A 14,911-nucleotide genomic window follows, 5' to 3' on the forward strand; every position below is an offset into this window, starting at 1 on the left:
TTTACATTGCCAAACGATATAAAATTGTTTTATTTTTGGTTATTAAATATGTAGAAAGCGACTACTTTCCTACATATAATTAAATACACAATAATTGTTTAATTTTTTATTATTAAATATATGTAAGAAAGTGACTACTTCTATACATATAATTAATAACCAATTAATTATAATTATGTTTTTATTTTAAAAAAATATTTAATTTTATTAAATTAGTTTTTTTTAATTAGGATTATTGTTATTTGCCGAACAAAATTAAATTGCCGAACAAAATATATATATATTTTTTTGGTTATTAAATATATGTAGAAAGTGACTACTTTTCTACATATAATTAATAAACAATAATTGTTTTATTTTCTATTATTAAATATATGTAGAAAGTGACTACTTGTATACATATAATTAATTATCAATTAATTATAATCATGTTGGGTTTTTTTTAAATTCATTAATTTTATTAAATTGCCGAACAAAATATTTTAGTTTTATTTTTGGTTATTAAATATATGTAGGAAATTACTACTTTTCTACATATAATTAATAAACTTTTTTTTTATTTTTATTATTAAATATGTGTAGAAAGTGACTACTTTTATACATATAATTAATAAACAATTAATTATAATTATGTTTTTATTTTTTTTTAAATAAAATAATTTTATTAAATGTGTTTTATTTAATTAAGATTATTATTTGCCGAACAAAATAAAATTGTTTTATTTTTGGTTATTAAATATATGTAGAAAGTGACTAATTTTCTATGTATAATTAATAAACAATAATTGTTATATTTTGGGTATTAAATATATGTAGAAAGTGACTACCTTTTTTTTTTAACCAAAAATAAAACACTTTTATTTTGTTCTGCAATGTAAGTCACCAATAATCTTAATAAAACAAATTATTGAATAAAATGAAATATCTTAAGAATCATGGTCAAGGGTAATTATATTGTTGCATTAAAAATACAATTTTGTTACAGCACTTTTAGCTATGATGAATTGACAATGCTTTTAATTTAGGCCAGCTGTGTTGTAAACAATACCATTTGTCATTTAAAGTATTAAATACAATTTTTAAAAACTAGTTAAATATGTTTTCTGTTTTTTTAATGAAAACTACATTTTAAAAAGTAATGGGTAAAAGGAGTAACAGTATATTGTTGTATTAAAAATATAACTTTTGTTAAAGCACTTTTACATACAGGTGTGTTAACTGATGAATTGCCAATGCTGCTAATATAATCCAGTTGTGGTGTAAACAATAACATTTGTCATTTAACTAATTCATTAAAAAATATAAAAACTATTTTTAAAAAAAAATGATATATATATATATTTTAACAAATACTATTTTTAAAAACAATTTCATGGATAAGAGTAATTATATTGTTGCATTAAAAACACTTTTTCTTTAAAAGTGCTTTTATATACAGATGTAGTAAATCTAGCTGTGGCGTAAACAATAACATTTATTTAAATATTTGACTAAATTAAAAAAGTATAGTAAAATATTTTTTATACTTTTTAATTGAAAACTAATCTTAGAAATATGTAATTATAAGTAGAGTAATTATATGTTTGCTTTAAAAAGATATATATATATTTTTAAAGAGCTTCTACATTCAGGTGTATTAACTGATCTCTGCTGTAAACAGTACATTTGGGTGGGGGTCTAATAGTTTTGCTTAGCACTATAGGTCAACATACTGTATGCTAACATTTTTCTCTCTCTTTCTCTCTTTTGAATAGGTTATAAATCATCGTCGTAACGTTCTCAAGCAGGTTGAAGTTTCTGCTTACCATATGCAGTGGGCCATATTAAAAAACGACCCGTGGGGCTTCAAGTTGCCCCGAGGCCGCACTTTGGGCAGTTTCTGCTCTACTTTGATAGAAATACTGTACCTCCTAACAAAACAAAATTGTCCTGTTTGTGCAATCGGCAGTATGCGCTCTGACAAGAAGAAGGCAGCGGGAGACATAAGTCGACATAACGCCTCTAGCTTGTGTGCTATGTTTGTGTACATTATGAGAACTTTTACAGCCCAGAACATGGATCAGTTCTGGATGGCGGGTCACATTCTTTGCGTCTCGTAGTAACGGCAAGCCTTCATGACCCCAAAGTGTGTGTTGCTAGGAATGTAATGTAGACACACACACAGACACACACACACACACACACAATGGTCCGCACCCAAAATTGAGCGTGAGCGTTTTCTTGAGAAGAAAAGTTTTGGGCAGCTCCGCCTCTGCTTCCCTAAAAACCTCCCAGAGGATGAAGAGATTATGTCAGCATTCCTCTGCCTTCGAGAAACCTCCCTGAACAAGGAGAAAAATGCTATTTCATGTCTTGTTGACAATCATCATGTCTCCTCATGGCGTCGTGACACTGACACTGTAATTTTATACAGTATCAGTAAATAAAATAACCATCCTATTGTTCATAAAGTTACATTGTTGTTATTTTGTTAATAAAGTCAGGGAAGGCATTTTTGGGAATAAAAATAAATACATAAAAACTGAATAAGACAACTTTTTGCTTTTGTTTATATTTTGCACGTTTTACTTTATTTAGTATATGTTATAAAATGGAAAAGGGGATTGTCAAATTTTTTAAATTTTTTGGTCATGTTTCTATACGATTACATTTCTGACAATATTTTATATATATATATATATATTATGTTTTATATAATATATATATATATATATATATATATATATAATGTTTTATATAATATATATATATAATGTTTTATATTATATATATATATATATATATATATATATATATATATATATATATATATATATATATATATATATATATATATATATATTTATATATTTATATATATATACCTGTGTAAATATATTTTTTCTTTCTTTTTAAATTACATTTACAATTTTTACTATTTGAAAAATGCAGATCACCCAGCCCAATATATACTGTATAAGAGAAATGAATATGTAAACTTGACAACATATAATACTATATACTATAATTATAAAAAAATAAAAATAATTACAAAAACTGATATTTTTTTTGTATATGTAATAAAATGGAAACATTGATTAATTGTAACATTTTGTTGATCTTTTTTGTCGTATTTATATTTTATTAAATTGTTGACAATTATATATATATATATATATATATATATATATATATATATATATATATATATATATATATATATATATATATATATATATATATATATATATATATAATACATTTCTGTTATACATATTTTCATATGTATATATATATTTCATATGTATATATATATATATATATATATATATATATATATATATATATATATATATATATATATATATATATATATATATATATATATATAATCAATCAGTCAATCAATGTTTATTTATATAGCCCTAAATCACAAGTGTCTCAAAGGGCTGCACAAGCCACAACGACATCCTCTATACAGAGCCCACATACGGGCAAGGAAAAACTCACCCCAGTGGGACGTCGATGTGAATGACTATGAGAAACCTTGGAGAAATGAAGTGTATACTATACTATATAAGATACAAACGTTTGTCGATGAATATGTGAACTTTTATTTATCTATCATAAATAATAAAAAATGTATAATTAAAAATGATTAAAAATAGTTTATGTAATATATAAATACATTTAATATTATATATATATATATATATTAGGGATGTCCGATAATGGCTTTTTGCCGATATCCGATATTCCGTAATTGTCCAACTCTTTAATTACCGATACCGATATCAACCGATACCGATATCAACCGATATATGCAGTCGTGGAATTAACACATTATTATGCCTAATTTGGACAACCAGGTATGGTGAAGATAAGGTACTTTTTTTTTTAAAATTGTAAAATAAGATAAATAAATTAAAAACATTTTCTTGAATAAAAAATAAATTACAACAATATAAAAACAGTTACATAGAAACTAGTAATGAATGAAAATTAGTAAAATGAAGTGTTAAAGGTTAGTACTATTAGTGGACCAGCAGCACGCACAATCATGTGTGCTTACGGACTGTATCCCTTGCAGACTGTATTGATATATATTGATATATAATGTAGGAACCAGAATATTAATAACAGAAAGAAACAACCCTTTTGTGTGAATGAGTGTAAATGGGGGAGGGAGGTTTTTTGGGTTGGTGCACTAATTGTAAGTGTATCTTGTGTTTTTTATGTGGATTTAATTTAAAAAAAAAAAAACCGATACCGATAATAAAAAAAAACGATACCGATAATTTCCGATATTACATTTTAACGCATATATCGGCCGATAGCATCTCTAATATATATACTAAAATATATATATATATATATATGTATATATATAAGATAAATGAATATGTAAACTTGACAAAATGTAATACTATATACTATGAATAATAAAAAATAAAATTCACAACAAAAACTAATAGTTTTTATGTATACGTAATAAAATGGAAACATGGATTAATTGTAACATTTTGTTGCTCTTTTTTGTCGTTTTTATATATTATTAAATTGTTGACAATTATATATATATATATATATATATATATAATATATATTTCTGTTACATAAATATTTTCAAATGAAAATCAAGTATATAGTATACTATATAAGAGAGTATGTGAATTCTTATTTATAATAAATAATAAAAAAAATTAAAATTAAAAATAGTTTATGTAATAATATATATATATATATATATTTATTTACATTGAATATTATGTATATATAATATTTTATATAGTATAATTTTATATATATATATATATATATATATATATATATATATATATATATATATATATATATATATATATATATATATATATATATATATATATATATATATATATATATATATATATACACATCCCCCCCCCCTTTATTTTCAAATGCAAATCAACCAGTCCAATATACATGAGAAAATAATATATGAACTTGAATTTCTTTTTAAATATTAAAATTAATATGTGTAATAAATAATATAAAAATGTACAGTAAAACATTGTATTTTTTTAAATAATTAGAATTCCTAAAACATGTATTCTAAGTGCAGTGCACTGTAGTAGTTGTTAGTTGGCAGCAGTCAGCAGCAGGTGATGGGAGAGGCTCCATGTCCCGCCTCTCATGACTATTTCATAGCGGACACAAAGCCTCCGTCCTCCAGTCAGTGTCCGTCCCCAGCAGACCACCCACACCCGCCTCTCCTCGCTCTCCTGCCGGCCTCTCCTCGTCTCTCTCCCCCCGCTGCAGGATGAGCGCAGACGGCTGCTTTCTGTCCGCCTTGCCGCCCAACTCCTCCCGGACAGCCTACGTGGTTCCCTCCGATGGTCTGTGCTCGGACGCGGGGGCCAAGGCCCGGAGGGTCCAGGAGCAGGTCCGACTGCGACTGGCCGAGAAGAAGTCCTCGTCTCTGCCCAGGCTGGAGGACTCCTTGCTCGGATCAACAGGTGAGATCCTCCCCGACGTCGTCTCAAGATGGCGCCCCGGAGCACAAACTTTACATTCTTCTTGCAAATTTCACTTCACTTAATATTTTGATTCTTTATCACAGTTTGATTGAATTGTCGAATAAAAATACGTTTTTTTGTATTTAAAAAAAAAAAAAAGTTTAAGGGAAGTTCTAGTCATGCGAAATTCCTCAAATCAAGTCTGAATATTTATCAACATTGAGATTTATTTTTTAACCAAGTTAACAGGGTGTAGAAAAACAACCAAGCAAATATAGAACAATAAAAGACTAAAAACAATAAAGTAACCTGAAACTGCTCATTAAGCCTTGTTGAACGAAGCTACGCTACCTTAGCTTTAGTTGCGATAAATTTCCAAATCTTCCTTATTTCAGTGTATAAGAATGTTAATTTGAATATCAAGTTATGCAATTAAACAGTGAAAATACACACCAAATTTTAAAAAAGGGCAATAAAGTAAGTAACGCAACAATGTTAAGTCTTATTGAGCTAAGCTAGGCTACATCCATTCTAGTGCAAAATTTCTCAAAACGTCATTCGACAACGTTAATATTTATTTTAGAACCAAGGTAAGAATCAAAAAAGTGTGGAAAAACAACCAAGCAAATATAGAACAATAAAAGACTAAAAACAATAAAGTAACTGGAAACTGCTCATTAAGTCTTGTTGAACTAAGCTAGGCTACCTTAGCTTTAGTTGCGATAAATTTCCAAATCTTCCTTGTTTCAGTGTTTAACAATGTTCATTTTAATATCAAGTTTGCAATTAAACAACCAAAATAAACTACAAATTTAAAAAAAGAGCAATAAAGTAAGTAACACAAAACTGTTAAGTCTTATTGAGCTAAGCTAGGCTACATCCGTTCTAGTTGTGCAAAATTTCTCAAAACATCATTCGACAACGTTAATATTTATTTTAGAACCAAGGTAAGAATCAAAAAAGTGTGGAAAAACAACCAAGCAAATATAGAACAATAAATGACTAAAAACAATAAAGTGACTGGAAACTGCTCATTAAGTCTTGTTGAACTAAGCTAGGCTACCTTAGCTTTAGTTGCGATAAATTTCCAAATATTCCTTGTTTCAGTGTTTAACAATGTTCATTTTAATATCAAGTTTGCAATTAAACAACCAAAATAAACTACAAATTTTAAAAAAGAGCAATAAAGTAAGTAACACAAAACTGTTAAGTCTTATTGAGCTAAGCTAGGCTACATCCGTTCTAGTTGTGCAAAATTTCTCAAAACATCATTCGACAACGTTAATATTTATTTTAGAACCAAGGTAAGAATCAAAAAAGTGTGAAAAAACAACCAAGCAAATATAGAACAATAAAAGACTAAAAACAATAAAGTAACTGGAAACTGCTCATTAAGTCTTGTTGAACTAAGCTAGGCTACCTTAGCTTTAGTTGCGATAAATTTCCAAATCTTCCTTGTTTCAGTGTTTGACAATGTTCATTTTAATATCAAGTTTGCAATTAAACAACCAAAATAAACTACAAATTAAAAAAAAGAGCAATAAAGTAAGTAACACAAAACTGTTAAGTCTTATTGAGCTAAGCTAGGCTACATCCGTTCTAGTTGTGCAAAATTTCTCAAAACATCATTAGACAACGTTAATATTTATTTTAGAACCAAGGTAAGAATCAAAAAAGTGTGGAAAAACAACCAAGCAAATATAGAACAATAAATGACTAAAAACAATAAAGTAACATGAAACTGCTCATTAAGCCTTGTTGAACAAAACTAGGCTACATTAGCTTTAGTCGCAATAAATCTTGTTTGTTTCAGTGTTTAACAATGTTCATTTTAATATCAAGTTATGCAATTAAACAACCAAAATAAACACTGAACAACAAATTACAAAAAAGCAATAAAGTAGTACACAAAAATACTAATTTAGTCTTTTAGAGCTAAGCTAGCCTACATTTGTTCGAGTCGTGATAGATTCCTTAAATCTTGTTTTAACGTTTAACAACATATATGTTAATTTCAGAACCAAGTTAAGCATCAGAAGATGTAGAAAAACAACCAAAACAAAATACAGAACAATAATTGAACAAAAACCAATAAAATATAACGCAAACTGCTAATCAAGCCTTGTTGAGCAAAGCTTGGTTACAGCTCTAAACGTGATACATTTCTCATGTTGAGCGTGGCACAACGTAGAAATAAAGCCAAACCAATACAGGACAACAAATGACTAAAAACAATAAAGCAACACAAAACTGCTAATTAAGCCTTGTAGAACTAAGCTAGGCTACATTAGCTATGGTTGCGATAAATTCCCAAAAATTTGTTCGAGTCAATGTTAAACAATGTTAATTTTGGAACCAAGTTAAGCATTACGAATACTGAAAAACAATTTAATTAAAAAAACGCAATAAAGTAAAGCAAAAAGGCTAATTTAGCGGTGTCAAGCTAAGATAGGCGACATTAGCGCTAGCCCTTCTTACAAATGTTCAAAATCTTGTTTGTTTATGTTTAACAATGTTGATTTTAGAACCAAGTTAAGCAACAAAAATGTCGAAAAACAACCAAACACAGGACAACACGTTACAAAAAAGCCATAAATGAATGCAAAAATTCAAATTTTGCTAAATTTAGCTAAGCTAGACTACATTAGCGCCTGACAAATGTTCAAATCTTGTTTGTTTATGTTTAACAATGTTGATTTTAGAACCAAGTTAAGCAATAAATATGTCGAAAAACAACCAAACACAGGACAATACATTACTTAAAAGCCATAAATGAATGCAAAAATTCAAATTTAGCTAAATTTAGCTAAGCTAAACTACATTAGCGCCTGACAAATGTTCAAATCTTGTTTGTTTATGTTTAACAATGTTGATTTTAGAACCAAGTTAAGCAATAAACATGTCGAAAAACAACCAAACACAGGACAATACATTACAAAAAAGCCATAAATGAATGCAAAAATTCTAATTTAGCTAAATTTAGCTAAGCTAGACTACATTAGCGCCTGACAAATGTTCAAATCTTGTTTGTTTATGTTTAACAATGTTGATTTTAGAACCAAGTTAAGCAACAAAAATGTCGAAAAACAACCAAACACAGGACAACACGTTACAAAAAAGCCATAAATGAATGCAAAAATTCTAATTCAGCTAAATTTAGCTAAGCTAGACTACATTAGCGCCTGACAAATGTTCAAATCTTGTTTGTTTATGTTTAACAATGTTGATTTTAGAACCAAGTTAAGCAATAAATATGTCGAAAAACAACCAAACACAGGACAATACATTACTTAAAAGCCATAAATGAATGCAAAAATTCAAATTTAGCTAAATTTAGCTAAGCTAGACTACATTAGCGCCTGACAAATGTTCAAATCTTGTTTGTTTATGTTTAACAATGTTGATTTTAGAACCAAGTTAAGCAATAAATATGTCGAAAAACAACCAAACACAGGACAATACATTACTTAAAAGCCATAAATGAATGCAAAAATTCAAATTTAGCTAAATTTAGCTAAGCTAGACTACATTAGCGCCTGACAAATGTTAAAATCTTGTTTTTTTATGTTTAACAATGTTGATTTTAGAACCAAGTTAAGTAATAAACATGTCGAAAAACAACCAAACACAGGACAATACATTACAAAAAAGCCATAAATGAATGCAAAAATTCTAATTTAGCTAAATTTAGCTAAGCTAGACTACATTAGCGCCTGACAAATGTTCAAATCTTGTTTGTTTATGTTTAACAATGTTGATTTTAGAACCAAGTTAAGCAATAAATATGTCGAAAAACAACCAAACACAGGACAATACATTACTAAAAAGCCATAAATTAATGCAAAAATTTTAATTTAGCTAAATTTAGCTTAGCTAGACTACATTAGCGCCTGACAAATGTTCAAATCTTGTTTGTTTATGTTTAACAATGTTGATTTTAGAACCAATTTAAGCAACAAAAATGTCGAAAAACAACCAAACACAGGACAATACATTACTAAAAAGCCATAAATTAATGCAAAAATTTTAATTTAGCTAAATTTAGCTTAGCTAGACTACATTAGCGCCTGACAAATGTTCAAATCTTGTTTGTTTATGTTTAACAATGTTGATTTTAGAACCAAGTTAAGCAATAAATATGTCGAAAAACAACCAAACACAGGACAATACATTACTTAAAAGCCATAAATGAATGCAAAAATTCAAATTTAGCTAAATTTAGCTAAGCTAGACTACATTAGCGCCTGACAAATGTTCAAATCTTGTTTGTTTATGTTTAACAATGTTGATTTTAGAACCAAGTTAAGCAATAAATATGTCGAAAAACAACCAAACACAGGACAATACATTACTTAAAAGCCATAAATGAATGCAAAAATTCAAATTTAGCTAAATTTAGCTAAGCTAGACTACATTAGCGCCTGACAAATGTTAAAATCTTGTTTTTTTATGTTTAACAATGTTGATTTTAGAACCAAGTTAAGTAATAAACATGTCGAAAAACAACCAAACACAGGACAATACATTACAAAAAAGCCAGAAATTAATGCAAAAATTCAAATTTAGCTAAATTTAGCTAAGCTAGACTACATTAGCGCCTGACAAATGTTAAAATCTTGTTTTTTTATGTTTAACAATGTTGATTTTAGAACCAAGTTAAGTAATAAACATGTCGAAAAACAACCAAACACAGGACAATACATTACAAAAAAGCCAGAAATTAATGCAAAAATTCAAATTTAGCTAAATTTAGCTAAGCTAGACTACATTAGCGCCTGACAAATGTTAAAATCTTGTTTTTTTATGTTTAACAATGTTGATTTTAGAACCAAGTTAAGTAATAAACATGTCGAAAAACAACCAAACACAGGACAATACATTACAAAAAAGCCAGAAATTAATGCAAAAATTCAAATTTAGCTAAATTTAGCTAAGCTAGACTACATTAGCGCCTGACAAATGTTCAAATCTTGTTTGTTTATGTTTAACAATGTTGATTTTAGAACCAAGTTAAGCAACAAAAATGTCGAAAATCAACCAAACACAGGACAACACGTTACAAAAAAGCCATAAATGAATGCAAAAATTCAAATTTAGCTAAATTTAGCTAAGCTAGACTACATTAGTGCCTGACAAATTTCTAAATATTATTTTTTTTTGTTATAACAATGTTAATTTAGTACCAAGGTAAGCATCAACAAGTGGAGAAAAACAACCAAAGGTCACAGGACATTAAATTACCAAAATAAAAGCTTGTTTTTTTTGCTTGTTTAGCTGATGTCATTTAGCATGTAAACAGATAACGCACACATTATTGTGTTTGTAGTTTTACAGTGGTGTAGATTAGGACCTAAACTAGCCATAGTCTGTAGTGTTGTGTTAGGTTTCCCCCTCCGATAAGTGGTTAAGGTCCAAGGACTGACCTTAAATACACACAAAAAAAAACACAGGCTGTCTAATGATAAGGAAGTTGGGGGAAAAAAAGGATTAGTGATTGGTAACTCAAGTGCTAAAATGTAGCAAATTGTTTTTTTAAATTTATAGTAATATTTATTTTAAACGATTAAATCCTGTTAGACAATTTTTTTTTATTTGATTTGAACTGTTAATGGTTAACTTATATAACTGTGTGTTGTTTGTGTGAACAACAACAACAAAACTGCGATGGTTTAAATGTCCCTGTGAAGTCTGCCTAGCAACAACAAGCCTTGCGTACAAAATGTGACGTGACAGTGAAAAACAACATAAACAATTCCATTTAAAATGTTATTTCAGTTGTGACATTCCAAGAATCATAAAGTATTTGTGTTATTTTTGCTATTTGTGAAGGAGTTAGTTAAATAGAGGTCCAGAAGTGCGAGAACAGAGAGAGGGTTTTGTGGTCTTGATGCACCATTTCAAATCATCTGCACCTGAGTGTGAATGATTCCTCCATGTTCTTCTGGCGGCAACGCAGCCGTGCTTGTCACGTTGTTCATTTGCGTGATGAAGTGAGCAATGTCAACGCCACCGTGTCAAAGCTGAGGCGTGCATGTAGCGAGTGCTTGTCACATACGTTCCCTGAACACAACACCATTCAGACTGCCAGAAAGACGATCATCTCTATCTCTTTACCTTTTCTTTTCTTTTTTTTGTGTGCCATTTTCACAATGAGCTCCTTGTAGTGTTTACCTCCGGCTGCAAAGTAACTTGAATTATTGACGCACGCATGTCATTTTGTATGGACTCTGAAACATGAAAAGACAACAAATATGTTTGAAAATACACTAAACACTGATCCTTCTTGCTACGTCTTCTTATTCTCTGGCAGTAGATAGCATCTAATATCAAGTTTGCAATTAAACAACCAAAATAAACTACAAATTAAAAAAAAGAGCAATAAAGTAAGTAACACAAAACTGTTAAGTCTTATTGAGCTAAGCTAGGCTACATCCGTTCTAGTTGTGCAAAATTTCTCAAAACATCATTCGACAACGTTAATATTTATTTTAGAACCAAGGTAAGAATCAAAAAAGTGTGGAAAAACAACCAAGCAAATATAGAACAATAAATGACTAAAAACAATAAAGTAACATGAAACTGCTCATTAAGCCTTGTTGGACAAAACTAGGCTACATTAGCTTTAGTCGCAATAAATCTTGTTTGTTTCAGTGTTTAACAATGTTCATTTTAATATCAAGTTATGCAATTAAACAACCAAAATAAACACTGAACAACAAATTACAAAAAAGCAATAAAGTAGTACACAAAAATGCTAATTTAGTCTTTTAGAGCTAAGCTAGCCTACATTTGTTCGAGTCGTGATAGATTCCTTAAATCTTGTTTTAACGTTTAACAACATATATGTTAATTTCAGAACCAAGTTAAGCATCAGAAGATGTAGAAAAACAACCAAAACAAAATACAGAACAATAATTGAACAAAAACCAATAAAATATAACGCAAACTGCTAATCAAGCCTTGTTGAGCAAAGCTTGGTTACAGCTCTAAACGTGATACAAGTTAAGCAACAAAAATGTCAAAAAACAACCAAACACAGGACAACACATTACCAAAAAGCCATAAATGAATGCAAAAATTCTTACTTAGCTAAATTTTTTATGTTTAACAATGTTGATTTTAGAACCAAGTTAAGCAATAAACATGTCGAAAAACAACCAAACACAGGACAATACATTACAAAAAAGCCAGAAATTAATGCAAAAATTCAAATTTAGCTAAATTTAGCTAAGCTAGACTACATTAGCGCCTGACAAATGTTCAAATCTTGTTTTTTTATGTTTAACAATGTTGATTTTAGAACCAAGTTAAGCAATAAATATGTCGAAAAACAACCAAACACAGGACAATACATTACTAAAAAGCCATAAATGAATGCAAAAATTCAAATTTAGCTAAATTTAGCTAAGCTAGACTACATTAGCGCCTGACAAATGTTCAAATCTTGTTTGTTTATGTTTAACAATGTTGATTTTAGAACCAAGTTAAGCAATAAATATGTCGAAAAACAACCAAACACAGGACAATACATTACTAAAAAGCCATAAATGAATGCAAAAATTCAAATTTAGCTAAATTTGGCAGTAGATAGCATCTACTGTACAAAGTTGTAACGACAAGCTACATCCACAGACAGTCCCGTAATAATGTGTTTACGAGCAAACAGGTAGAATCTATTAGTAACAGGGCCATATGTCAAATGTTGGTAAAAAATATTGCTAATACCGCTACTTTGCATTGGTTCTTTCGTTCATTAGTAACATAACTTTAGTTTTTTTGGTCATTTGTTTGTTTTTTTGTTCGTTCAGTCGTTTGTTCGTATGCTCTTTTCTTCTTCTGTTCGTTCTTTATTTTACGTTCAGTTGTTTTTTCTTTCAGCCGTTTGTTCCTTCATTCTTTTGCTTTGTCGTGATCCGTGGCCCGGATCATGTTTTTGGTATTTTCGGTTAGTTTTGGACTCCCTCGGTTCCTGTTTTTTGCACCCTTGAGTTTGTTTTAGTTACCATGGTTGCTTATTATTTTCACCTGCCTCTGATTGGTGTTTTCGGGACGCTCACCTGTTCCCCGAGCACTAATCAGAGGCATTATTTAAGCCTGTCTTTGCCGGTCAGTGCGATCGAGAATAAATCATGTTCCTACCTGCACGTCCTGTCCGGAGTGGTCCGTTTGCATCCCGGGGGAACAAACCCCGCAGTAAGCTGCGACCTCCCCGCCGTGTCAGAATGAAGCCAGCCCGACTGGCCGGCAAAGGCAGGCTTAAATAATGCCTCTGATTAGTGCTCGGTGAACAGGTGAGCGTCCCGAACACCAATCAGAGGCAGGTGAAAATAATAAGCAACCATGGTAACTAAAAAAAACTCAAGGGTGCAAAAAACGGGAACTGCGGGAGTCCAAAACTAACCGAAAATACCAAAAACATGATCCGGGCCACGGATCATGACATGCTTGTCCATTCAGTCGTTTGTTCATTTGTTTGTTCGTTCATTAGCAACACAATGATGTTGTTCATTTGATGTTTTGTCGTTCGTTTTTTTTCTCAGTCGTTCAGTTGTTTGTTCATTTGTTTGTACGTTAATTCATTTGTTCGTTTGTTCGTTCATTAGCAGCACAATTATTTTGTTTGTTCGTTTGTTGTTTCGTCGTAAAAAAAATTTCTCGGTAGTTCGCTCGTTCGTTCATTTGTTGGTTCGTTCATTCATTAGCAACATAACTCTTTTTGTTCATCCGTTTGTTGTTTTGCTGGTTTTGTTGTCCGTTCTATTTCTTGTTCGCTCATGTTGGTTCGTTCATTTGTTGGTTTGTTCGTTCATTAACAATATAACTCTTTTTGTTCGTCTGTTTGTTGTTTTGTTAGTTTTGTTGTTTGTTCGTATGTTCGTCCGTATGTTTGTTCGTTCATTTGTTGGTTCCATCGTTTATTAGCAACATAACTCTTTTTGATCATTTCTTTGTTGTTTTATTAATTTTTTTTTACTTGTTCGTTCGTATGTTCCTTTGTTCATTTGTCCGTTTGTTCGTTCATTGGCAACATAACTCTTTTTTTTCATCTGGTTGATGTTTTGTTCGTTTTGTCGTTTGTTCTTTTCCTCGTTCGCTCGTATGTTTGTTCGTTCATTTGTTGGTTCGTTCGTTCATTAGCAACATAACTCTTTTTGTTCATCCGTTTGTTGTTTTGTTCGTTTTGTCGTTCGTTCTTTTTCTCGTTCGTTCGTATGTTCGTTCGTTCATTTGTTGGTTTGTCCGTTCATTAGCAACATACCTCTTTTTGTTCATCTGTTTGTTGTTTTGTTGGTTTTGTCGTTCGTTCTTTTTTTCGTTCTTTCGTTCATTTGTCGGTTACACCGTTTATTAGCAACTTAACTTTTTTGATCGTTTCTTTGTCGTTTTGTAAATTTTGTCGTTCATTCTTTTTCTCGTTCGTTCTTATGTCCGTT

The 14,911-nt window shown here is 29.8% G+C and overlaps 1 protein-coding gene across 1 annotated transcript in view; it reads left to right on the top strand.

Annotated features, from left to right (window-relative positions):
* The first annotated feature begins 5,145 nt into the window (after positions 1-5,145).
* The window catches only part of LOC133630487 (plakophilin-3-like), a 63,535-nt gene continuing 53,769 nt past the window's right edge, over positions 5,146-14,911 (top strand). Inside the window, exon 1 of the mRNA XM_062022101.1 lies at positions 5,146-5,477. Coding sequence (XP_061878085.1) covers positions 5,282-5,477 — 196 coding nt within the window. The 5' untranslated portion in view covers positions 5,146-5,281. The remainder of the gene's footprint in view (positions 5,478-14,911) is intronic.

Source organism: Entelurus aequoreus, linkage group LG02, assembly GCF_033978785.1.
Source record: "Entelurus aequoreus isolate RoL-2023_Sb linkage group LG02, RoL_Eaeq_v1.1, whole genome shotgun sequence".
NCBI lineage: Eukaryota > Metazoa > Chordata > Actinopteri > Syngnathiformes > Syngnathidae > Entelurus > Entelurus aequoreus.